The sequence below is a fragment of the Diabrotica undecimpunctata genome, chromosome 2, assembly GCF_040954645.1.
Source record: "Diabrotica undecimpunctata isolate CICGRU chromosome 2, icDiaUnde3, whole genome shotgun sequence".
Classification (NCBI taxonomy): domain Eukaryota; kingdom Metazoa; phylum Arthropoda; class Insecta; order Coleoptera; family Chrysomelidae; genus Diabrotica; species Diabrotica undecimpunctata.
Window position 1 is genome coordinate 110,196,442 of NC_092804.1, and position 27,843 is coordinate 110,224,284.

At 30.7% G+C, this 27,843-nt stretch overlaps 2 protein-coding genes across 3 annotated transcripts in view; one reads left to right on the top strand and one right to left on the bottom strand.

The window, feature by feature from the left end:
* The window catches only part of LOC140434772 (PDF receptor-like), a 1,054,707-nt gene that overhangs the window by 655,891 nt on the left and 370,973 nt on the right, over positions 1–27,843 (bottom strand). The gene's annotated exons all lie outside the window — the stretch shown is intronic.
* LOC140433857 (uncharacterized) lies at positions 20,199–26,246 on the top strand. The gene is made up of 3 exons (XM_072521832.1): positions 20,199–21,012; positions 21,310–21,696; positions 25,987–26,246. Exons 1-3 carry the CDS (start codon positions 20,199–20,201, stop codon positions 26,244–26,246), a joined length of 1,461 nt encoding a protein of 486 aa, XP_072377933.1.

A 27,843-nucleotide genomic window follows, 5' to 3' on the forward strand; every position in this document is an offset into this window, starting at 1 on the left:
AAGTATGTCCTTAACACATGACTTTGGGAAAACAACTTGGGAACAACACTCTTCTTGTTTCATCTGGACTCCCCCATTTACGAGGGATGATGTCATCTCGCAGGCACAAGGAGTCCTACTGAAGCCAATAGGTCTTCACTGATTGCACATACATATTTGACAATCTCCTGCCATTCCGAAGAATCGATGATTTTAAATTTCAAAAGTTAGTAGTTATCCATTTAACAAAATTTCCATTTAATTTAATTTAATTTTCATTTTTAAAGTTAGTTCCATTTAATAAAGCAAAATTGTTAAGTTAAATATAAGGTTATTTTATTTCTATCCACAGTGTGTTGGTTTTTCTACAGGAAACTGGAGTCAATTAATTAATATTTATGATTTTTATGAGCTCTTTTTAACGTGACGTTATTAATCTGAAACCTCATCTTTTTTGCATTGCTTTGAACTCACCTGCTGCAATGTTCCTCTTTGATTATTTTACTAGGGATATAGTACACAACTGACATTGTTATGCGTATCTTGCTGGGTTCTACAGATATCGAGGTTATCTGAATATTTATTTCACATAATTTATTTAGTTTATGGCGTTTTACATTCTTCTAATATGTATGTGCTTCTAGTTATTATCGCAGTTCCACAATGACCTTTTTCCATTAGATATGGCATGACCAAGGTGTAGAAATCTGGCATTGTAAACTAACTCCTGTTTGTTATCTGTCATATTTAAAATTATAAAAGCTTACTATAATTCATAAGACCCTTCGCCTTGCAGCATCAAATCTTAATTTTAAGGTTGAATGTTCAATTATGATTATGTTTATTATAAGAAAGTCGAACATTTTATCCACCCCATCCAGTAGCTTTTAGACCACTACTTTTAAATTATTATTTATTTAGATTCTGTCTGAGTTTTCTTGTGTACCATTTGGAACTATTTGGATGGTATGATTTTGTTCTCGTACATCGCCTGCATAAGTAACTAACGGTCGAAACGACCGTTTGGTTTTTTACTTCTTAGTTTGTGTTAATAAAAGTATTTGGAACCAGTTTAAGTAAAATACGATTTTATTAAGGTTTAATAAGTAGAGTAACATATTACAAAATAATATAAAAAGTAAACTAATGTTAAAAACACTGGACAGAACATTAAAAAAACTATTTTCTACTCCGATAAAAAAAAGGAAACTTTTAGTTAATCCGAATAAGTTCAGTTTGGCACTCTTCGCATACTGCACGTGTATGTTCTCAGCATAAAAACTTTTTACATTTACAGCAAGAAACAGTCGTTTTCCGGTTCTTTTTACGGTCGCAAAAGTAGCATCTACCATGTACTCCTTCATTCATTGGAGTGCCGTCTGTGTTAGGAATATTACATATGGCCTTAATACGTAACTTCAGATCTCTATTTAAATTGTCTACTGTTGCTTAGACCCGTAGATGTTCATCCATAAGAGAAAATGCTAAATGCTTCAAAAATTTTCTTCTAAGCACTTTATTATCAGCAAGGTTGTTACTTGCATGAATCACTAGCGAATTAATGCCTGTGATATTTAGTATGGTGTTAAAAATTACCATGGGCCAACGTCTTGTTTTTCGCGAAACATCATAAGAGGAGCATAGCTGATAAACGACGTTAACCCCGCCTTTTGTTTTGTTATAAAACGTCAGAATTCCTGGTTTATAATGTTTAAATGTTTCTCTATCTATCGTCGTCATCATGTAGACTTGAAACAAGCAATACAACTTTCTTCTTTTTGGAGATATACGACACTAAGGTACATGTATCGCTAAAGGCGAACATACTTGATTTTAAAGGATGAGATCCTTGAAGTAATTCAGGGGGCAGTTCCCTTTTCTTCTTTCTAATGATCCCCACAACAGTCAATCCAAATTCTTTTTTTAAAACATATATTAGAGGAATGCTAATGAACCAATTATCTAGAGTAATGTTGCGTCCAGAATTTTTTATTGGCACACACATTCTTTTTACAACTTCTTTCGGGGAATTGTCTACAGTAAATGGGCCATCTGGTTGACGACCCACATAAACCTCCATATTTATGGTATAATACCATTTTAGCATCACATAAACTAAAAATTTTGAGCTCATACTTTGAGGGTTTGCTTGGAATATATTGTATCCAAGGTCAATTTCCTAAAAATCCAGGAAGCATTTCATCGCATGTTAAATTTTGCGAAGAGTTATATCCCGATTTACACTTTTCTACGAATTTTTCAAAAAATACTCGGATGGCGGCCATCTTATCCAGTGTCCTACGTTACTCACAATCGACCTTATCATCAAATCTAATGCATCTTAGAAGAAACCGAAATCGGGATAAGGACATAACTAGTCTAAATATTTCGATACCTTCGCCATTAGTTTGCCAGATATCTTCTGTATTCAGGTGATGGGCTTTATATGTCCCTGCCAAATATAAAAGGCCTCTAAGAGCGCGAATTTCAGATGAGTTTGTAAGCTTTGCATCCCTCTCCCTAGAGAAATTGCTTGCTATACTTTCAATGTATTTATTAGTGGATTCTACAATTATGTAAATCATGTCCTCGTCAATGAGATACCTAAATATTTCATAAATATCTTTCAACTTTTTCGTAAATCTATTAGGCATAGGTGATTGTTTTAATAAATTAGGCTTGCTCATACGTACCCTTTTGTTTTTTTTTTGATGCTTTCTCCACACTGTACCATCTTTTTCCCTAAAAACACTTTCTTCTGGTACATTATTCAGTAAAACTTCTCCTATTTCCTCTAAATCCTGTTCTTGTTCGCTTTCCGAATCTTCCGACCTCTCATCAATAAATTCCGGATTTACTTCATTCTCGTCATCGTCGACGTCATATTCTACATCAAGCGGTTCTACTTCCATGAGGGCTTGAAGTCTCCTTTGTTCCTTCTCATAGTCCATTCTAAAAACACAGCCAAAAAAGTTATATATAAAAGTTTGCTGTAGCTTTAAATTTAAAAAAATTAATATTTGATTCTCAATAATAGAACAAAGAAAATTATGAAATATCGTAATAGTAATTTGCTGCAAAGTAATTTAAAATTTGATGACTAATTACATAGTAAAAGAAAGAGAGGTATATTCAAAAGGTTACTAAACAATAAGATAATAGTATAATAGTATATTATTTAAAAAAAACTAGCGTTTATACATACCTTAAGGTGAAAAGAATCACAATTAAACGAAATACGTGCGGTCTTTTTGACCATGTAGAGACTAGTTAAGGGTTAATAAAATATTTATTTTGCAGTTCTTTATCAACTATTGTAATACTATTATAGCACTATTATAAATTACTGTAGTTTTCAGAACTGTTCTCTTGACAATTTGTGCACTTGACATTGTTGTTTCATGTTTGGTTTGAATATTTGGAGAACAAGTGATCGACTGTAAATTTTACAGACCCCCTGCTATGTCCAAAATGTTGATATTGCGAAATTTCTCTTTTGGAATGTGGAGGTTATCTTGAGTTATTAAGTTAAGTAGTTTATTGGTTGTGTAAATGTTTGTAACCATTAAATTATCAACCAAATCTACGTCGAAAAGTGGTAGTAGTGGTAGTGAAAACTTTCGTTTCATGTTGAAAATATTTTTAAATAATGGTCCTAGTTATTTAAGTACCCTTTCGATATATCTTTAGACGCAATTAGTTTCTGATGAGCTGTAAATATTGCGGATAACCGTTATAAATCAATGGTTTTACTTTAACTGATTTATGTAGAACTTTGTTTTTAAAGCTTTATCATGAATAGTTTTTATACAAATTTCCTAAAAGTTTAATTTTATTATCTCTAATACATTGTGGAGGATATTAATCAGGGATTTTTATATTGAAGTTGTATATATTTGATAATCTGAATATTTGATAATCAGTTGCTAATAGGCTATAGCTCTTGGTCATTGACGTGGGTTTCTTCAACAAATGATCCTAAATTATAATAGTTTGCTTTATATTTCTTTTCGGACTTTAAGCCTATATTACTAGTACTGTCACGAAATTGTTTAATTTCTTGTGGTCATTGATTATCTGGTAAATATGTATGTTTGTGTATATGTGAAAACTTTGTTTCCAAAACTTCCACAAATTTTATTTTAAACTCTTATCACTACAGCTGTTTCTGCTGATTGCCTTTCTCAAGTGATCTATTTTTGGCATGCGTTTACACTTTATAGTCTCTAATGAAATAGGTTGAGGAGGGGAGAACTGTTTGTGTCAAGTTGGTCATTCAGAATTAAATCTATATTTTTTAAATTGTTGAGTTCCATAGATTTTATCAAAGATACCTTAAGGCCTTTATTTTGAATGTGAAGAATTTTTAATTCTTTATTAAAAGAATGATTATGATCTAGAAGGTGAAGTGCATATGTAGAATCTGTTTTTCTATTATTGAAAGCCCTTTTATATTCTGCTATTCGTTTATTAAAATTTCTACCAGTTTGACCGATGTAAGTTTTTGGGGAGTCGCCACATTTAAGTTTGTACACTTCACAGTTTGAGTGTTTTTTATTTTGGCTCTTGTTGTTTTTGGCTCTGGAAGCTGGTGTTTATTCCTTTCTTATTTATGTGTTTGGCTATTTTTGTTAATATTTTGCCTGTATATGTAATCGGTAATTCTCTGGTGGTGGAAATACTAATTTCAGGGCTTTCTTGTGTAGTTTTTAATTTAACATTTTATTAATTGTTTGTTCGTTGTATATATTGTTTACTGCTATTGCTTTCTGATATTTAATTATGTCTCAAAATTGTATTTTGACATCGAAATTTCTGTTAATCTATGTAACATACTATGATAGGCTGCCAGTTTATGTTGTGTGGGATGGGATGATGAATTGTGAATAGTCGTGTCAGTATGGGTAGGTTTATGAAATATGGAAAAGTCATGTTTGTTTTTAAGTCTGATAATTTTTAAATCTAAAAAATGTATGGATTGATTTTGTTCTGTTTCTATTGTAAATTCATCTAGAGACAAAGATTTCAAAACATCCCATATTCAAACAGTTTTTATATTGGTGGACATACGTAGACGACGTACTGGTATGTTTCACAGGAACCAACAGCCAACTCGACCAATTGTTATCGTAGATAAATTCACTTCATAGTCATATTGGATTTACAATAGAAACAGAACAAAATCATTTCTTAATATTGTTCTGAAGCTATTTTCTTGTGGCATTTTAAATTAATTTATATTTAAATGAGAATAAGCCACAATTAAAGGTTAAAATACGTTTATTGACGTTTCAATTTCCACTTCGGAAATCGTTCTCAAAATACAATCGTTTACACATTTTGATAAAATGATAAAACATTTGAATCGTTTTTGTATGATTTTGATCCCATTCTGATAAACATACGCTGATTAGCGTATTTACACATTTTTTCAGTTTTTGTTTAAATTTGAATTGAGTCCTTTAAAAATGCCTAGAAACGTGATATCTCATTTTGACATATCTAGAGTAATTTCTTTGTTACAACAGGGCTTTAGTCAAAGTTATAACGCGAATATTGTTGATGCTGTAAACCAACAAGATTTAACGCGGAGTCAAACCCGGAATACCATTGATATAATATATATATATATATATATATATATATATATATTATTGTGATATTTAAAGTCTTGGTGCGCCAAGCAATAATTAGCTAATTAATTTTTTTGATTAATTAAAATTATTTAAATGATATGATTATGACTCTATCACAATTTTTACCTAATTCTTTTATCTCAGGGTTAAATTCGTGCTTCAATATCTATGCTATTACATGTGAAAGGTAAGGTCCAAAGAATACCGGAATAATAAAAAACACATATGATCTAACACTATATATTAAAATAAAAATAATGAAATAATTCACACCCAAAAGTTTTCAATAAACAAATCTCATATAATGATTCTCAAAATTTTGTTCTACGTACGTGAACAATCAAAATTGAAGGCACAAACAATATTAATTGAAATCTCAAAATCCCAAATTATTCTAACTCTCCTAATCAAAATATTTATATCCTTTCTAAATTAAGTGTAAAAATTGTGTTATCAATAAAAGAAAAAAACTGCAGAAAACAAAAATATCTCTCTCTGATGATGAGTGGTCCAAATCCTTGTTCCTTGTAGACTATATTATCTCCTCTCAACCGCTCCCTATGTAATCAGCAATCTTACAACAGATTGTTGCAAGTATATCGTCCTTAATGATCTCCTTCAAAAGCACAAATCATTCAAATTATGATAGCCTTTCTCCTCTCGATAAACTGAATCTCTCGTTGGCCCGAGTGAAAAATGACTCTTGGAATATCTTCTCTTTACGATAAACTGAATCTCTCGTTGGCCTGAACAGTGACTCTTGGAATATAAGTAGAAAAATATGACTTACAATATTTTGCTGCTTCAGCTTCTGTCAGATACACTAACTCCACAAAAACTCACTAACATTCAACACTACTGCTTGCTACATCTCGGGAACCGCCAGAGAACAATCACTGTTCGTCTTACAGACTTGTAAAACCAACTGATTATCTTTTCTCTCTCCTAAATCTAGCTAAACTTTCATTCCTACATACCTATCCCACCTTTTTCAATCTCCGCCAATCAAAACTCGTCACAATTCCCCCATTTTTTCATTTCGATAACAAACACATTTTTACCTATAATTATAAAATTTCCTAAAACTTATTTACAAATAATATTTTTCTATAATTCTTAAAAACTAACAAAAACCTCTTTCTAAAATCTCTTCTATTGTCTTTAATCACTGCATTAATGTATTTGGAAAACCCGGTTCAATTGTCTTTGGATTTCACTTAAAATTATGCGGGTCACTCAAGTATAACAAAGAAATAATTTATGCATAGCCTACATTTTGTTTAGTACAGGTAATCCAAGAATTTAATAACTTTCCTTCTTCGAAATGTTTGTTGGTTATTATCCTACTTATCTGAATTATTTTAATGTTTTTGAACTTTGAAATATTTTAATCAACCCAATATTTTTCTCGATTTTACATATCATAACAATATATATATATATATATATATATATATATATATATATATATATATATATATATATATATATATATATATATATATATATATATGCATATATAATATATACACATATGTCCAAAAGTTTGGAATATTGGAATATTTCATCTTTTTATTGATGTTTATATATAAACTCCTCTGAATAATTAAACATCATTTTGTTTTAATTCTCAACAATACTAAATAAATCTCAAAACCAGATAAACGATATGCAAAAAAATTATTTATTCTCTTGGAGTAAAAAACTTACAATGTACAACTTACATTTAAAAGTAAATTACCTAGTATAGAAAAAAATAATTTTTAATAAAACTAATAATTAGTAATTCCTCAATTGGCCTCTATGCATGCCTATAGGCAATTTGGCATGCTGCCGATTAAATGGTCAGGCTGGTCTTGCGGAATTCTCTCCCCTTCTTTACTGGCAGCATCTTTTAGTTCTCGAAGTGTAATAGGGGGATTGTTTCGCTTCTTGATACGTGTTTTGAGAATGTCCCAAGCATGTTCAATAATGTTCATGTCGGGGGAATTCGAAGGCCACTGTAATATGGATATTTCTTTTTCTTCCAGAAAATTTTGTACTGCTGCTGTTCGTTGAGGAGGTGTGTTGTCATGCATAAACACAAATTCATCACCTACTGCCCCTCGCAATAAACATATGATAGGATTTAAAACTTTCTCGATGTACACAGCACCAGTGACTCTTCTCTATAGAACTAGCAGTGGCGTCCGTTTACCACTCATAATACCACCCCAAACCATAATACTGCCACCTTCAAATGGGACATGCGATTGGGCTGTTTCTAGTCGGGTTTGTTGTCCTGGGGCCCTTTAAACCAGTATTGTTCGCGAATCCGATACCAAGCCAATTTTTGACTCATCAGAGAACATCACGTTATTCCAGTTAGGACCATAATGCACCATATCTCTAGCCCATTGCAACCTTATTATTTTGTGTTGGTAGGTTAGTTTAGGAACACGTAGCGGTCTTCTACGATATAAATTTACTGCATTTAGTCTGCGTGTTATTGTTTGCCGTAAAATATTCAGTCCTTGAAGCCTAGAAATTTCTCTGGATATACCACTTGTAGATTCCAGACGATTTGTACGAGCTATCCATGCTATTTGCCGGTCTTGTGCTGCTGTTGTACATCGACTTTTACCACTTCTGGGATGATCCTTAACGTCATTTGTAACTTGGAATTTTTTTTTTTTAATTTCCGATACAGCACTCTGAGTAGCATCAACAATATTCGCGTTATAACTTTGACTAAAGCCCCGTTGTAACAAAGAAATTACTCTAGATATGTCAAAATGAGATATCACGTTTCTAGGCATTTTTAAACGGCTCAATTCAAATTTAAACAAAAACTGAAAAAATTTGTAAATACGCTAATCAGCGTATGTTTATCAGAATGTGATCAAAATCATACAAAAACGATTCAAATGTTTTATCATTTTCATTTAAAAACGCTCTATAATGAATATTAATAACAATTTTAAAACCAACAAACGTACGTATTCCAAACTTTTGGACATGTGTGTATATAATATATTATATATAATATATATATATATATATATATATATGTTTATATATATATATATATATATATATATGTTTATATATATATATATATATATATATAAATTATATATATATATATATATATATATATATATAATTTATATATATATATATATATATATATATATATATATATATAAATTATATATATATATATATATATATATATATATATATATATATATATATATATATATATATATATATATTACATTTTCAAATTTGTTTTTTATTCTTTACCAATAAAATTCAAAAACCACAATTTAAGATACCACAAAGAACAGTAATAGTCGGTAAGACGTAGAAAGTTAAAAGTATATTTCTTTCTGAAAGTTAAAACTAAATTAAATATAAAGTTTGTCTTGAAGCTAATGCCTAGTAAATTTAAAGAGTTTTTCGTGATCCTCTTACTGTACTATAAAGTTAATTAGGTATGTCTAGAGAATTGGGGGTAGAAAAATTATCAAGGCATTAACAAGATTACTAAGGTGCTAATAAAATTGCTGTATACCTAGTTTGTTTGTTATGTACTTCGTAAATCATTAGAAGGTTAATTGGTTTCTTAGGAAGTTTATTTTTAATTAATTAAATATTTTTGTAATGGGATGTGAAGGCACATTTTCAATCAATTCAATACATTATATCAAATTTTGGTAATCATAAAAGTGAATTTTTAATGTCAATATTAATGAAAGTAATAAATTGAAAAGGACTTTTTTGGAAATGGTTTGTATTAGCAAAAGTGATAATAATTTAAACAAAAGGTCAGAAATTCAAAATTTAAGCAAAATTTATAATTATATTCTTTCTTTATGATTTATATATAAAACTTGTAAAATGTCATATTTAATTTTCCATATATCTGTTACATTCTTTCAGACATCTGTCAACGGTGAATAAATCTTCTTCTTTTTGTTACTAAACAAAAAAGAATGTTTAAACGAAATTTTACTTTTGGCAATATAATTGTCAAAAATAAAAATTTTATGTTGGCATTTATGACATTGAGGCTTATTTGTAATTGGTTGCTATTTTAACTCATTTATAAATTCAATTATTTTTGTATTAAAAAAAATGTATTCAAAATTATAAAAATTTTCGGAGAAACATTTATTAGATTAAAACATTTTTATATTAAATATTTTGAAGATGTATTAGCAGTAATTTTTACTTACTAAACTAATTTTTATTTGGTAAGTTAACAAAAAATTGTTTTTTCTTTTTAGTTCAACCTTGTAAGATATTTTATCTTTTTTAGCTCTTGATAATAATTGTAAACACAATTGAAAGCTCGAGATTAAAAAAATAGTTAACCAATAGCCCTTTTATTGACTCCAACCCATCCAAAATAGTTATATATTTGTTCCAAACGAGTCACAAGTACTTCTTTCTTCTTATATATATATATATATATATATATATATATATATATATATATATATATATATATATATATATATATATATATATATATATATATATATATGTTTGAAATGATATTGTTTAAAAAAATTAATTTATAAGTTATATACTACATAATATTAGATATAAAAAAGTATTTGATTATTTTAAATAAGTTATATACTAGAGAATTTAATAAAAATATATTTATGTGAGGGCATTTTTAATAAATTAGCATATAATAAGTGTAAAAAGTTGTATTTTAATGTTGTAAATATATTTGAGCCATGTGCATAGGCAACCAACTATACAGTAAATTGACAGATAGAAATTAATCATAATACGAATATAAGTGGGGTTATAATAATAATGTTAGTTTAAAATGTTTAATTTATATATATTTAATGATTTAAATGTTTATTCTGATCTGAAAAGCCTAAATGTCAACAAAATTATCAATGGAACATTAACGAATTCTCCAGAGTGCAGAGTGTGACCATTGTTTACGGTCGAATATTCTGGAATAATGATTATGTCGGTGGATGGAACAGATATTTTTTCGAGAACATCCATATCGAAGAAATAGAACAAATTGGAACATGATCTCTTACCAGATGGTTCTAGAATATCCAAAAGGATATAAATACCCGTGATTTGGATTCAAGATGGGAGTTTTTAGTCAGAAGTCAGGCCAGTTCATTATGAAAGTTAGTAGACACATTTAGTTAGTGTAGTAAATTGTTCAGAATTTTCAAGAAGTCAGTCAGAAAAGTTAAGTAAAAAATATGAAAGTTAGTTGGAGTCAGTGAATCAAGTACAAATAGTCCAATTGTTTAATATAATTAAAAAAGGTATATTGGAAGAAATTAAATTATGTTATGGTTGGAGATTAGTATAAAAATCAACTTATAATAATTGGATATTGGTATATTGAAAAGAAGAATAAATATAAATGCTGTTTGCTGGTTTGCTTGGTGGTATATAAATGCTGGTGAAGAAAAATATATCTTAAATTGGTAGAAGCTGATAATTGGAAAAAGAAATTTCACAAAAACAAGGATAACCGAAGTACGAAGACTTTCAGTGGTGATTAGAATATATATAGTGGAAAACAGTTCATTTAGGCATTCAGTGAAAGAAAGGTACAAAATTGTGTTAATATAATTTAGTTAGTGTTATAACAATTTCAATTTTGAAGATAGTTTGTTTAAATTTAACATTGTCTATAGAATTTAATTAGTTTTATAGGAACATCAATTTAAAGATAGTTTATTTTAAATTTACATTGGCTAGGTTAGATATATATGTGTGTTTCATAATAGTTATAATAAAGATAATTTAAAAAAGTACTTACAAGCTAATTCTTTGAGAACCGCGATAAAAACCCTATATATTATATTATTAAAAATACTCATTGCTCATCATTCAAACAAAAAACACATCATAACAATTTTGGCACCCAACGCGGTGGCTCTCTATTTAAAAGAATTAGTTTGGAAAGATAAGTGCTCTCATATAATTAAATTAATTTTCATTAGAAAGAAAAAATTATAGATTTTAATTTTAATTATATTTGAACAAGTAAAGTCTCAAAATGTCTCAAGGAAAGAAAGGTACAAGAAGCAAAAAGAATGAAGAAGATGTGGAAGTAGAAACACAACCTATACAAGAGGAGAGTTTAGTTCAAGTTCCACAAGATACTGCAGAAATGAATCCAGAAAGAGAGGAAAATGTCAATATGGCAACTTTGATGTCATTAATAATGCAGATGAACAAGACAATGGAAGATAATTCAAAACAAATCAAAGAAGCCATGAAAAAAATGGAAGAGAATTCAAAAGAAATCAAAGAAGACATAAAAAAATTGGAAGAGAATTCAAAAGAACTCAAAGAAGACATAAAAAAATTGGAAGAGAATTCAAAAGAAGTCAAAGAAGACATGAAAAAAATGGAACAGAAATTAGAAGAGAATTATAGAAAATTAGAAAAGAAAATAGAAGATAATAATAATAAAATTGTAAAACAAATAGAAAAACAAATGGATAAAAAACTTGAAACTGCAGAGAAAAAAGTAGCAAATGAAATAAAAAGTATACGGAATGACTACAAGAAAAGGATAGACAATGAGAGGACAGAAGTAAAGAGGATTATTCAAGATAATAAAATAGATATAGAACAGAAAATAGAGTTGCAGAAATGTAACTTAGAAGTAAAAATTAACGAAGACAGGAGAAACGCAGAAGAAAAATTAGACGATATACAACAAAATATCCAAATAAATAGTAATCAAATAAGAAATGTGGAACAGAGAATAGATGATATTTCACAAATGAGAGACATAGGGAGACCTTACTTAAATTTAACAAATGAGACTGGGATTAAATTCACTGGTAATATAAAAAATTTGCATCCTAGGGTATATATAAATAGTTTAAAACATAAATTAAGATTTGTGAATAATATTAATGATATTAAAGATTATATTAGAATGACATTAAATGACAATGCAGCAACTTGGTTTGCTAGTATTGAGAATGATTTAGATAATTTTCAAACATTTGAAAATAAATTTTTAAATTATTATTGGGGTGAACTAGAGCAAGCCAAGTTTAGAGAAATTCTATATTTTGGAAAGTATAATCAAAATTTAAAATCAAATATGTTAGATTATGCATTGAAATTGATAACAGTTGCAAAATATTTAGAACCACCACTTAGAGAGGATGAAACAGTCTTAAAATGTATCTAGACATTTTGATGTTGATGTTGTGCAAACAGTAACTGTACAAAATATTCAAACAATAGATAGTTTTATTAATTTTATTCAAAGAATACAAAGAGGCAATATGACAAGTAATAATAACAACAGAAAAAACAATAATAACTTTCAATATAATAAAAATGATAATCAACAATATAGACAATCATATAACAATAACACTAGGTATGGTGATAATTTACAAAAATTTAATAATAATAACAGTAATCAAAATAGACAGAATTTTAATAACAATACTAGTTATAATAGACAACATTTTAATAACAGTACTAATAATAATAGACAAGATTTTAACAATAGAAGAAATACAGAGCGACCTAACTATAACAGACAGGTAAATTGTGTACAAAGGAATAGGAGCTGCGAAGACAGGGAACGAAATAGTACAAGGCAAGAAAATGTGAGTAGAAGTCATAGTAGGGAAAGACATAGGACATCAGATCCAAGTGGTCAGATACAATCTGACAATTCTAATAATCAAAATTTTGTGCAGTAAACGTTCTGAATTACAAGTTAGGCCATTGCTATTATGAAAAACCTTCTGAATTTATTTCTTTAGATGAAGAGAAAATTATTGAATCTATTAATTTAATCTATATAAATGCTTTGGCCAAAAATAAAATGATTAAGATTATGATAGATACTGGTTCAGAAAGTACTTTAGTCTGGGAGAATTTTATTTTTAATACATTAAAATTATCAGATATAATAAAGATTCCAAAAATTAAAATTGTTGGTGCAAATAATAAGAAGTTGGGTGAAATTGATAAACTAGCTAATTTTAAAATTAATATTCTTAATAAAGAAATTAATATGCAAGGATTTATTGTCAAGGATTTATGTGTTGATATATTAATGGGAAATGATGAATTGGAAAAGAAGAAAGTAAAGATAGATTTTGAAGAAAAAATGGTAACTTTGGAAGGGCAAATAATTAAATTTATGCAGAAAGATGAGGTGGAAGAAGGAATAAGAGTTGATAGGATATTATTAAAAGAAAATAATGATGTTTATGAAGAAGAAATGTATTTTGATGATAGGGAAATGTCCCAAAAGAATGTAAAGAATAATTATTGTAGTGAATATTTAAGGAATGGAAATTTTAAGCAGATGGATGCCTACGAGGCGGAGTGCGTAAAATTGGAAGCAAGGAATAATGAGTACATAATGAAGAATAATTTTCTTTGTAAAGAAGAAGATGTGATAAAAGTTTTAAATTGCCCTGAAGAATATAAATCAATAGTCATTTCCATATTGCAGCAACACAAGGGACTTGTCAATAGAGAAAATAGAATTGCACAAAATTATATCCATAGTATAAAAGTTAAAGAAGAAAAAGATTTTAAAACAAAATCATACCCAATACCATATAAATACAGAGAAGAAGTAAACAAAACAATTAATAATATGTTAGAAGATGGGATCATTGAGAAGGCAGACACACGTTTTATTAACCCCATAGTAGTAGTACGAAAAAGATCAGGTGAAATCAGGTTATGTTTGGATGCAAGGAATATTAACAAGATTACTGAAAAGCAATTTGAAGCACCAATGAGTATAGATTGAATACTAGGAAGAATTACAGGAATGTCATTTTTCACTAAAATCGATTTACAGCATAGTTTTTGGTTAATACCTTTAGAAAGAAAAAGTAGACAGTATACAGGATTTCAGATAGATGGAGTAGTATATCAATTCAAAGTAGTACCATTTGGACTTCAATCATCTTGCAGTGCTCTATGTAGATGTCTTCATGATATTTTGGATCAATATGAACATTTTGTAATTCACTACATTGATGATATCTTAATTTTTTCTAAAACGGCTGAAGATCATGAGAAACACCTAAAAATTATAATAAACAGATTAGACAAAGTTGGACTAAAAATAAATCAAGAAAAATGTACATTTTTTCAAAAAGAAGTCATATATCTAGGTTATAAACTTAACACTAAGGGAATCGAAATGGATCCAGAACGGACACAAGTCATTCAGGAATATAAAACACCACACAATTTAAGAACTTTAAGAGGATTTATTGGAATAATTAATTATTATAAAAGGATGATACCAGATCTAAGTATAAAAGAAATTCCATTACTTGAACTACTGAGAAAAGGTGTAAAATGGAGATGGGATCAGAGAAGAGAACTAGCATTCCAAGAAATTAAAAACATTTTTCTGTCAAATTTGAAAATATACTATCCTGACTACACACAGCCATTCATATTAAGAACAGATGCATCAATAGAGAGATTATCAGGGGTATTATTACAAATACATGATGGGGTCGAATACCCAATACAATTCATTTCAAGAATTACAAAGCCACATGAAAAGGGTTACTCAGTTTCAGAATTAGAACTAGCAAGTATAATACACTGTGTCACAAAATTAAGATTTTATTTGTTGGGTAATGAATTTACAATAGAAACAGATCACCAAGCTTTAACGTCTATATTAAATAACAAATATGGAAACAGTAGAATACATCGGTGGAGTCTAATACTTAGTGAATACTGCTTTGAAATCAAATACATTTCTGGAAAATCCAATATAGTGGCAGATGCTTTATCAAGGTTAGAAAATATACCACAAAAAGGGCAGCGAACAATAAAAATTGGATTAAATCAATTAGTAGAAAGTACTGGATTATATTCTAAAGAAGAAATTATAAGAGATCAGATCAATTTGAGTGAAAAACAAAAAGTCCTTAGGAAAGATGGGGTATATTATAAAATAATAAATGGCATAGAAGTATATGTAATAACTAGAACTTTAGCAAAGAAAATATTGAAAAATTTACATAACAATTATATGCATATTGGTTCAAGAAAGCTATGGATGCTATTTAGGGACAATTATTTTGCAAAGAATGACATAAGTATAGCAAAAGAAATTACTACCCAATGCCCAATATGTCAACTAAACAAAGAAAAGAATTTCAAAAACCAGAACACATATAAATCTAATGTTGTATATGAAAAACTAAATACAGTTTCCATGGATTTTATTTCAAATTTAGTTCTCAGTCCAACAGGAAAAAAGCATATACTAGTGATAGTTGATTTATATACAAAATTTATTAAACTATATCCCTGCTTTAGAACAAATGTTAAAACATTAAAATTATATATTAATCAATTTTTCGAAGAAATAGGACCATTTAGAAATTGCATAATAGATAATGCTACATATTTTAACAACCAAAAATTTCGGACATTTTGTGAGAAAAAGGGAATCAACATTCATTTTACAAGTATCAGACATCCTCAGGCAAATCCTGCAGAAAGATATATTAAAGAAGTTATAAAATATTTAAGGATACTGTGCCAAAACCAACATGAAACTTGGCAGCAACATATACCACAAGTAGAATATTTTTTAAATAATACACATAATTTGAATACAGAGGAAGTACCAGAATATTTAATGTTTGGCCATATAGGAAACAGAAAGTGGATTAGTGAATATAATCAGGATATGTTAGAACAAGTAATGCAGAAAGTGAATAACCGAAGTAGGAGGAAAGCTGAAAAATATATCAGAAGACAAAATCGAAATATAAAAAAACCAATCACATTTCAAAAAGGAGACCAAGTGTTAATTCGTTCACTTAGAAAAAGTAATGTTAAAGAAAATCGTTGTAAGAAATTACAACCAATGTTTGAAGGTCCATATAGAATTGGAAATCAGAATGGACTAAATAGTTATGTGTTAATAGATGCAGAGAACAGACTAAGAGGCATGTTTCATATTAATGACATTTTTCAATATCATGAAGAGATTGAATAATGTTTTCTATACCTTTAACACAAATATAATAACACTAATAACTTACTGATAGATCCATTTCATACATAGATGGTAGATTTCTTTGTTGTGAATCAATTTGACATCATACTTGTTGAATTTTGTATATATGGAAATTATTTTGTACCCTAAAAATCATAATTTGGGGGTTAGATACAAAATTGATTTTATAAATGTCTTTCTAATATAATAAAGTATAAAACTTACCAATTTATATGGATGAAAGCCTGTTGAATGGAAATAATTCCTAGATTTGTATCTTAACATCCATTGTAAAATGTAAACACAATAAAACAACACACAAACTTTATTTGACATGACAGTTTGACATAGACAGCGAACAGGGATGTATTTGATAGAACAATTAAAATAGGAAATTAAATTATTTCATTTATTATAATTACTAAGGTATGTGGATAAGAAAATTAATATTTAAAAAAATAATAAGTAAATTATTTATTTTAAATTTAATTTTGGGGTGTTTGAAATAATATTGTTTAAAAAAATTAATTTATAAGTTATATACTACATAATATTAGATATAAAAAAGTATTTGATTATTTTAAATAAGTTATATACTAGAGAATTTAATAAAAATATATTTATGTGAGGGCATTTTTAATAAATTAGCATATAATAAGTGTAAAAAGTTGTATTTTAATGTTGTAAATATATTTAAGTGAGCCATGTGCATAGGCAACCAACTATACAGTAAATTGACAGATAGAAATTAATCATAATACGAATATAAGTGGGGTTATAATAATAATGTTAGTTTAAAATGTTTAATTTATATATATTTAATGATTTAAATGTTTATTCTGATCTGAAAAGCCTAAATGTCAACAAAATTATCAATGGAACATTAACGAATTCTCCACAGTGCAGAGTGTGACCATTGTTTACGGTCGAATATTCTGGAATAATGATTATGTCGGTGGATGGAACAGATATTTTTTCGAGAACATCCATATCGAAGAAATAGAACAAATTGGAACATGATCTCTTACCAGATGGTTCTAGAATATCCAAAAGGATATAAATACCCGTGATTTGGATTCAAGATGGGAGTTTTTAGTCAGAAGTCAGGCCAGTTCATTATGAAAGTTAGTAGACACATTTAGTTAGTGTAGTAAATTGTTCAGAATTTTCAAGAAGTCAGTCAGAAAAGTTTAGTAAGAAATATGAAAGTTAGTTGGAGTCAGTGAATCAAGTACAAATAGTCCAATTGTTTAATATAATTAAAAAAGGTATATTGGAAGAAATTAAATTATGTTATGGTTGGAGATTAGTATAAAAATCAACTTATAATAATTGGATATTGGTATATTGAAAAGAAGAATAAATATAAATGCTGTTTGCTGGTTTGCTTGGTGGTATATAAATGCTGGTGAAGAAAAATATATCTTAAATTGGTAGAAGCTGATAATTGGAAAAAGAAATTTCACAAATACAAGGATAACCGAAGTACGAAGACTTTCAGTGGTGATTAGAATATATATAGTGGAAAACAGTTCATTTAGGCATTCAGTGAAAGAAAGGTACAACATTTTGTTAATATAATTTAGTTAGTGTTATAACAATTTCAATTTTGAAGATAGTTTGTTTAAATTTAACATTGTCTATAGAATTTAATTAGTTTTATAAGAACATCAATTTAAAGATAGTTTATTTTAAATTTACATTGGCTAGGTTAGATATATATGTGTGTTTCATAATAGTTATAATAAAGATAATTTAAAAAAGTACTTACAAGCTAATTCTTTGAGAACCGCGATAAAAACCCTATATATTATATTATTAAAAATACTCATTGCTCATCATTCAAACAAAAAACACATCATAACAATATATATATATATATATATATATATATATATATATATATATATATATATATATATATATATATATATATATATATAGCGTTGATCCTCACCTGCAATTTACTTGTGAATTGGAGGTTGATAACAGCATACCGTTTTTGGATATGCGAATCATACGCACACATAGTAACACATTGGGCACTACATGGTACAGGAAAGACATGGCGAGCAACCGGTTCTTAAATTACCACTCTACACACCCAATAAGATACAAACATAACCTTGTACAAGCTCTTAGCTTTAGAGTACACACGTTGACCCATACGCGGTACAAGAGGGAATCTTTGGATTTACTCAAATCCATTCTCATTGATAACTCTTACCCCATATCCATCATCAACAGATATCTTTTCTCTAAAAGCTATGGTCATTCTATTTCGGAAGCACCTAACGGTGCAATACTAGCCTCCATATCCAATAGCATTCAGACGAACATTTCCCCGTTAACCCCAAAACCAGCCACAAAATATGCTTCTCTTCCCTATTTCCCACAAATTACGAACAAGCTTACTAAACTATTCAAAAACTTACCCGTCAAAATATCCCTAAAAAATACTAAAACCATTGGAAAGTTATTCTCCAAGTCTAAAACTCCACTAAGCTCGTTAGAGCACACTAATGTTGTCTATCAGATACCCTGTTCAGAATGTAACTCCTGCTACATTGGCCAGACTAGTCGATCTCTTCTAGGGCGTATAACTTCACACAAAAGTGACATCAGACTTTCCAAACCCTCTTGTGCCCTTGCACAACACGCCATTTCCACTAAACATCACATTGATTTCACAAATACCAAAATACTGGCGAAACAAAACAACCATCAGAAACGCTCCTTTATTGAAATGTGTGAGATCCTCAAGAACTCATCGGCAATAAACAAAAGAACCGACATCGACAATTTGAGCCAGGTTTACCACTCTCTCATCTTACGAAATAAATGATACCAAGTATGCTTCAGTTAAAAGTTGGCGTATTTTCCATTCAAAATAATAACAAAATCATCCCCTATTTCCAAGTTTCATTAAAACATAAATTAAAAATAATATATCAAAATATTTCCGCCATACAAATTCCACCCGTCCAACTAATTATGCAATGTCCCCTGTAGAAGTTCATAATTGTCTCAAACCTTGGAATTTGGTGACACATGGCCCTTAAATAAAAAAATTTTCGGTATCGCGTCAAGTTGTTTGCTAGATTGCAATAAATCAGAACTTTGTTGGTCTTCAGCGGAGAACCATCTAAATGAAGCCAAATGTTCGTTTAAAATTTTTTAAATATTCATATCTACGAATATGAACATTATTTTCGGCAAAGTTTGTGTGTTGTTTTTTGTTTTTTGTTTTTTCTTTTTTAGTTAAGTTAGTTTTAAATAATGAGTAAAGTGTACAGTAGATATATGATAACATCGATAATATACTACATATTGAGTTGTAAGTTATGAACTATAAACATCTGTATTTCTTATAAACTCTATGTCATTTGTTATATTTTAGAGAACTGATGAAGCTTTAGAAATATAAAGCGAAACGTCTTCGATAAACTTATGAAGTAGTTGACTTCTTTTTTTATTTGCCAACCTGAATGACCAATTAAACCTCTGAATTCACTAGTTGAATACTTTAGAAATATAAATTGACGGTCGTAGTTTTTACAATGTCTACTTATACAGAGGGTTTTTTCGTGAGCATCAAACGAAAATATGGCTTAAACTGTACATTACTACTCAAGAGATGGAGCAAACTTAATGAAAAACTGGCGAGAACTGAAGCAAAAAAGACCTTCCTGATTCAATGCAGGAAGACGAAGAGATACCCAAGGTTCTTAAATGATCGCACCGACCACCTGATGCAGTCCACCATGGGAACACTATCCAACAAATTAAAAAGAAGAGCGGATGCCATCAACACACAGGTAAGAGCACGATTATTGAACTTCCACATTTCCTCGGTACATTCCGATATAGCATTCATTCATCGACAAATGTCAAACATATTCATCCAACTTGAACCTCTCCTACCTTCCAACATTTTGGATCAATATGAAACTTCTCTTCTCAAAAAATATACGTTCTTTCTAAACAATTCTTTATCTCACCTCCAAACAAAATTAAATAATCTAGGGTCCACTCCTTTCAGTCGTCTACCATTTCACGATAAATGGATTAAAAATCTCACAAACATCCAAATCCCTAGAAATATCTTAAAACTTCTATCTCTTGGACCTAAGTTCGGATTACAACCCTCGTTTAACGATTATTCCGTATGTAATTTCGTAGCTGACATAGAAAACATACTTTCACATTCGGAAGCCAATGAACTCCTCGAATTAAGATCATCTGCTAATAATATTCTCACCAACTTTTCACATAAACCTCCCTATGCCAGCTCGGATATAGATGATGTCTATAGACAAACGTCCACATTCCTTAAAGAACACCCTGACCTGATGGTATTAACCAGTGACAAAGGCAATGCAACAGTACTAATGATAAGAGAGCAGTACTTAAACCTGAGCCAACAACTTCTAGATGATAATAAATATTATCAGCCACTTCTCCGCAATCCCACCTCAACTTACACAAATAAAATAAATAAATTCATCACTGAACTAAAAAATAAAAAAATCATCGATGATAAACTAGCCAAATCCCTCCATAACTATAATGGCAACGCCCCCAGGTTCTATTGTCTTCCTAAAATCCATAAGCCCCAACTGAGTATGCGTCCTATACTATCGTCAATAAACGCTCCTAACATTAATGTAGCCCAATTCCTAACGGACATTCTTTCACAAGCATACAACTATAAGAACGAGTTTAACATAGTAGACTCTTTCCAGTTCAGTGAATTTATCAATAATTATCAGTTACCAAGAGAATATGTCTTAGTAAGCTTCGACGTAGTATCACTGTTTTCTAACCTCCCACTCTCCAGCGTCGTCACGTCACTCCGGAACCATTGGAATGAAATCCAACCACACAGTCCAGTATCATGGGAAATATTCTCGGAACTATTAAAACTGACGTTTGACACCAATTATCTAATATTTAATGACAAATATTATCGCCAAATCTTTGGAACTCCCATGGGATCGTCCACTTCCCCCATTCTAGTTAATTTCGTACTAGATGACCTTATCAATGAGAGTATCAGTAAGTTAGATTTTCAGGTTCCCTTTGTAAAGCGTTATGTCGACGACTTGATCCTAGCAACACCACCTGATAAGATTTTAAGCACCTTATCAGTCTTCAATAGCGTTGATCCTCACCTGCAATTTACTTGTGAATTGGAGGTTGATAACATCATACCGTTTTTATATATGCGAATCATACGCACACATAGTAACACATTGGGCACTACGTGGTACAGGAAAGACATGGCGAGCAACCGGTTCTTAAATTACCACTCTACACACCCAATAAGATACAAACATAACCTTGTACAAGCTCTTAGCTTTAGAGTACACACGTTGACCCATACGCGGTACAAGAGGGAATCTTTGGATTTACTCAAATCCATTCTCATTTATAACTCTTACCCCATATCCATCATCAACAGATATCTTTTCTCTAAAAGCTATGGTCATTCTATTTCGGAAGCACCTAACGGTGCAATACTAGCCTCCATATCCAATAGCATACAGACGAACATTTCCCCGTTAACCCCAAAACCAGCCACAAAATATGCTTCTCTTCCCTATTTCTTACAAATTACGAACAAGCTTACTAAACTATTCAAAAACTTACCCGTCAAAATATCCCTAAAAAATACTAAAACCATTGGAAAGTTATTCTCCAAGTCTAAAACTCCACTAAGCTCGTTAGAGCACACTAATGTTGTCTATCAGATACCCTGTTCAGAATGTAACTCCTGCTACATTGGCCAGACTAGTCGATCTCTTCTAGGGCGTATAACTTCACACAAAAGTGACATCAGACTTTCCAAACCCTCTTGTGCCCTTGCACAACACGCCATTTCCACTAAACATCACATTGATTTCACAAATACCAAAATACTGGCGAAACAAAACAACCATCAGAAACGCTCCTTTATTGAAATGTGTGAGATCCTCAAGAACTTATCGGCAATAAACAAAAGAACCGACATCGACAATTTGAGCCAGGTTTACCACTCTCTCATCTTACGAAATAAATGATACCAAGTATTCTTCAGTTAAAAGTTGGCGTATTTTCCATTCAAAATAATAACAAAATCATCCCCTATTTCCAAGTTTCATTAAAACATAAATTAAAAATAAGATATCAAAATATTTCCGCCATACAAATTCCACCCGTCCAACTAATTATGCAATGTCCCCTGTAGAAGTTCATAATTGTCTCAAACCTTGGAATTTGGTGACACATGGCCCTTAAATAAAAAAATTTTCGGTATCGCGTCAAGTTGTTTGCTAGATTGCAATAAATCAGAACTTTGTTGGTCTTCAGCGGAGAACCATCTAAATGAAGCCAAATGTTCGTTTAAAATTTTTTAAATATTCATATCTACGAATATGAACATTATTTTCGGCAAAGTTTGTGTGTTGTTTTTTGTTTTTTGTTTTTTCTTTTTTGGTTAAGTTAGTTTTAAATAATGAGTAAAGTGTACAGTAGATATATGATAACATCGATAATATACTACATATTGAGTTGTAAGTTATGAACTATAAACATCTGTATTTCTTATAAACTCTATGTCATTTGTTATATTTTAGAGAACTGATGAAGCTTTAGAAATATAAAGCGAAACGTCTTCGATAAACTTATGAAGTAGTTGAATTCTTTTTTTATTTGCCAACCTGAATGACCGATTAAACCTCTGAATTCACTAGTTGAATACTTTAGAAATATATATATATATATATATATATATATATATATATATATATATATATATATATACATATATATATATATATATATATATATATATATATATATATATATATATATATATATATATATATATATTGTGGTTTTCCGTTTTTGACTCCTCGTTGAATAATTTCGGTTTTGAGAAAAACAATTATTTTGACGACGTTTCGCCAAGGTCACCACAAGGTAATACCACTACACTGTATAGTTCTTCTCGACTACAAAATAAAATGATTATATTTAAACTACTACTTTATCCTTTATTTAAAAATAAAACCAAACATCTCACTAATTACTATTATAAAAATATATACATTTAAAAATGTCTACCCTCGCAGAAGTTATGGGTCTAGAAAATAATTTATCGGTAATTTGTCAAAACAAATAAATCAGGAAATCATACATTTCTAAAAAAAATATTTATTAGAATATTCAAAAAGTGTTACAAAATTTCTAAATTCTACTTAGTAACTTTTTTATTAATCAGACTTTTTAATGACAAACATTTTCTTAACGCCTAAACTTGAACAATCGTCCCGATTCCAAATTAACCGGGAGAGTTTAACATTGTCATTGCGATTATCCACAGAACTTAACTATTTACATGTAGGTACATTGTTTTCCGTGTGTTCTTGATCAAGCGGAACAAGCTATCATTGTGGGCTTTGCCGTCGATAATAATCCGTGTGATACCCAGAGTGTTGATCAAAAAAGCTTTACAGATGAGGATCTCTTTATTGTTATTAAGCAAGTAATATGCACTGTTTTTTTTTGTTTGACCTTTTATTAATCTTTATGGGGCGGTAAGCACATTCTAGTGGTCTTGCACAAGTGCTTAAACAACCCCGTTGCCTCTCTGTACTTTCCACCTTCTAGTACGACTCAAATATTTCAGTCCATTTTTGTTCAGAAAATTTTGCATCACAGGACAACCAATATTTTGAGGTACATGTAGTTCCCATTGTTATGGTCTTTACTGAGATATATGTTTGACCAGAGTTTTCAATAGCTGATCAACATTATTTATCCAGGTTGTTGGATTATCATTGTGAACAAGACTCTCATTATTAAAATTATTGTTTTCTGCAAGAGTATAACTGGAACTGTTAGAATTGCTACTAGAGCTACTGGATAAAGACGATTTTAAACGGGGGCCAGGTCTGTATTCATATCCTGAATCAATGCCGGAGAATTCGCCTATTTGGAAGTCAATATCATCTTGTTCACACGTTTCATGAATGGCAAACAAAATTGACGGATAGTTACCGGGGTTCTCGAAAGTATTATTATCCTGCTCTGGAATAGTTGTCGTTGGGTAATCTAGGCTGGATGGTGATACTTAAATCTCGGAATTTGTATTATGAGACTATGTAGTTTTTGTTTTAGAATATGGTATCCTTGTAGATTTCGCTAGCTTTAAATCTTCGTTCAAATTTTCATTGCCAGTTGAAAGAGAAAGTAGCACAAGGCTTTTGCTGCGTTGGTTCATTCTTAAATAAAAAACAAAATACGAAATAATGATAACAAATAGGCAATCAAAAAATATGAGAATAACAAAATAAATGAGTAACTCATTTGCCAATATTATGTGCGCCAAACTACCACATTAATAATACTAATCCTAATTATAATACAATTTTAAACAAAACAGATTGATTGAATTTAAGTTCTATAAGAGAAATACTCACTCATAATGTTTATTTAGGTGCTGGCTCAATTTTAATATGAAAATAAGTTATAGGTAAATTTATCAATTAATATAAATACTATGTGTGTATGCAATCAAATTACGGTACCTGTGATGTTGATGGATACTTCTTCTTCTTCCTCGGTGCACTGGGCGATTCGGGAACAAAATCTTCTCACAATGTCACGTGGTCAGGGTACTAGTTAGACAAATACTGGAGTGTTTAGCGCGACGATTTATACAGGACTATCTCTAAACTAAGATTGAAATATGCGTCTCGCCCCGTAGCTTGCTCCCTTAAGACTAGGAGGGGAACTGTACAGGTCCGTATTAATTTACGATGACAAGGCATACACACACGTTAAGTAAAGAATAAAAATATAAAGATAAAATAATAAAATTATTAATAAAAACTGAGTATATATGTGGAGGGACGTAACACAGATGATTACTTAAAAACAATGAAAATCAATAAAATAAAACTATCTTAAAATGAGTGGGACCGCCGGTACCATTTCGCAATTTAACTCAGAAATTTAAATCAAAATGTAAACATCTATTATCAACTAAACAGTTTATTTAAAAATTCGGGATAAAAAGATATCATATTTATATCTTCTCATCAATTCGTCATGTCGGAACAATTATCACAATATTAACCAAAAACATTAATCCTAGGATAATGAAGCAATATCTTCACAAGTGTATCTAACCTTTAACTTTAAACCACAAAATATAAATATTGGGGTAACAAGGTAATTGCTTGATCACACAAGCGTCATTGTTCCTTCAAAAACATAAAAATATAATGCTAACCCCCACGCCAACTTTTACCAAAACAACGTCACTATCGTCTATATAAATGAACCGTCCTCTGTTCACAGCAACAAAGATGCCACAAATCATAGACAACAAGGGAACACACTACGACACCCAAGAAAAAGTAGATGCAATATCAAGGAAGATGACAGCCACACACAGACAAAACCAGGATATGTCGGATGCAAGAACAAGGAGGCAAGTTAAACAAGAATACAACAGGATCAGAAGAAGGAACGAGTTCCAAATAGACGAGGAAGACCATACCAGCCCAAGCGAAGTTGCGAAAATCATCAGGAAGCTGAAAGGAAGCAGAGCACCATGACAAGAAGGAATCCACAACATCACCCTTAAGGAACTTCCGAAGAAGATCATAGTACAGCTGTACTATATCTTCAAATACTGCCTGGAAAAAGGACATTTTCCGAACAACTGGAAACACGCCAAGATCATACCTCTTCTGAAGCCAAGGAAAGATGGAAGAAGACCGGAAAGCTACAGACCCATATCACTCCTGGAAACGATGGGAAAAATTTTAGAAAAAATCATCTACAAGAGACTGGTGAAGCACACAGAAAGAAGAAAAATTATCCAAGAAGACCAGTTCGGTTTCAGAAAAGAAAGAAACTGCGAACTTCAACTAGGAAGGATTATCAGCGACACGAAGATAAAATTCAACAGGACACAGAAGACAGGATTAGCCATACTGGACATATAGAAAGCATACGACACGGTTTGGAAGAAGGCACTAATCTTCAAGATGGACAAGGCTAGACTTCCACACTACCTCATCAACATCTGCGACATGTATCTATCCAATAGAACATTCCAAGTTTCAGCTGATCAAAAGAGGTCGACGATCCAAGAAATCCAGGAAGGAATGCCTCAGGGCAGCATCTTATCACCTATATTATATAACATTTTTGTTTCAGACCTTCCAACAGATCCAAGGACTTCTACAGCCCTGTATGCAGACGACACAGCAGTGTATGCATCCGGAAAAGACGAAGAAAGAATCATAGATGACATGGAGAACCACCTGGAAAAAATCACGGACTACGCCCAAAATTGGAAAATCAAGATCAACGCCGAAAAGACGCAGTTCATCATATTCAGCCAGGATAAACGACCACCACGGAACGAGATCACAGTAGGAGGCAACAGAATTCAGGAATCAGAGACGGTCAAATACTTAGGAGTCCACCTCGACAGAAGACTCAACTTCCGGGTGCATACACAAAAAACAAAGGTAAAAGCTAATACAGCTAAAAAACTAATACTTCCTTTCATTTTTAGGTCCAGTCGACTTTCAAAGGCGAAGAAAATTCAGCTCTACCAAGCATATGTTAGGTCGGTGATTCTGTATGCAGTACCAGTGTGGAGCTCCATTGCGGAATCACACTGGAAAAAGTTAGAAGCAACTGAGACATCATGCTACCGAATCATCGACGGAGCATCATGGAAGGATAGAGTTACCAACGCGACGATTAGGAACAGATTAGGATACACGCCACTAAGGGAGGTGGCCGAGAACAGAACCAGGTGGTTCTTCAACAGGCCACACGAAGACTACGTAAGACCAGGGATATCCTCGAGAAGAACAGGATCCAGAGGATATTTAGATCCACCCATAGACTGATCGACCACCTGATCAGGGTCTAGAAAACCAGGCATGCAGGGAAGTAGGTACGTTTGCCGATACAAGTACCTACAGAAGCAGACGAGGACACCACCAAGGAAAATCCAGGAGCCGAGAGGAAGAAACAACAAACGCTGGCGGTGCAAAAGCGGTACGCCGAAGACAGAAGGCAAAAATTTTTTAATTTTGACATGTAAATATATTTTTTAAGGCAATAAACGTTTTTATTTTTATTTTTATTATCACAGTAACAGTAGTGCATTGATCAGTAATTAGAGTAGTA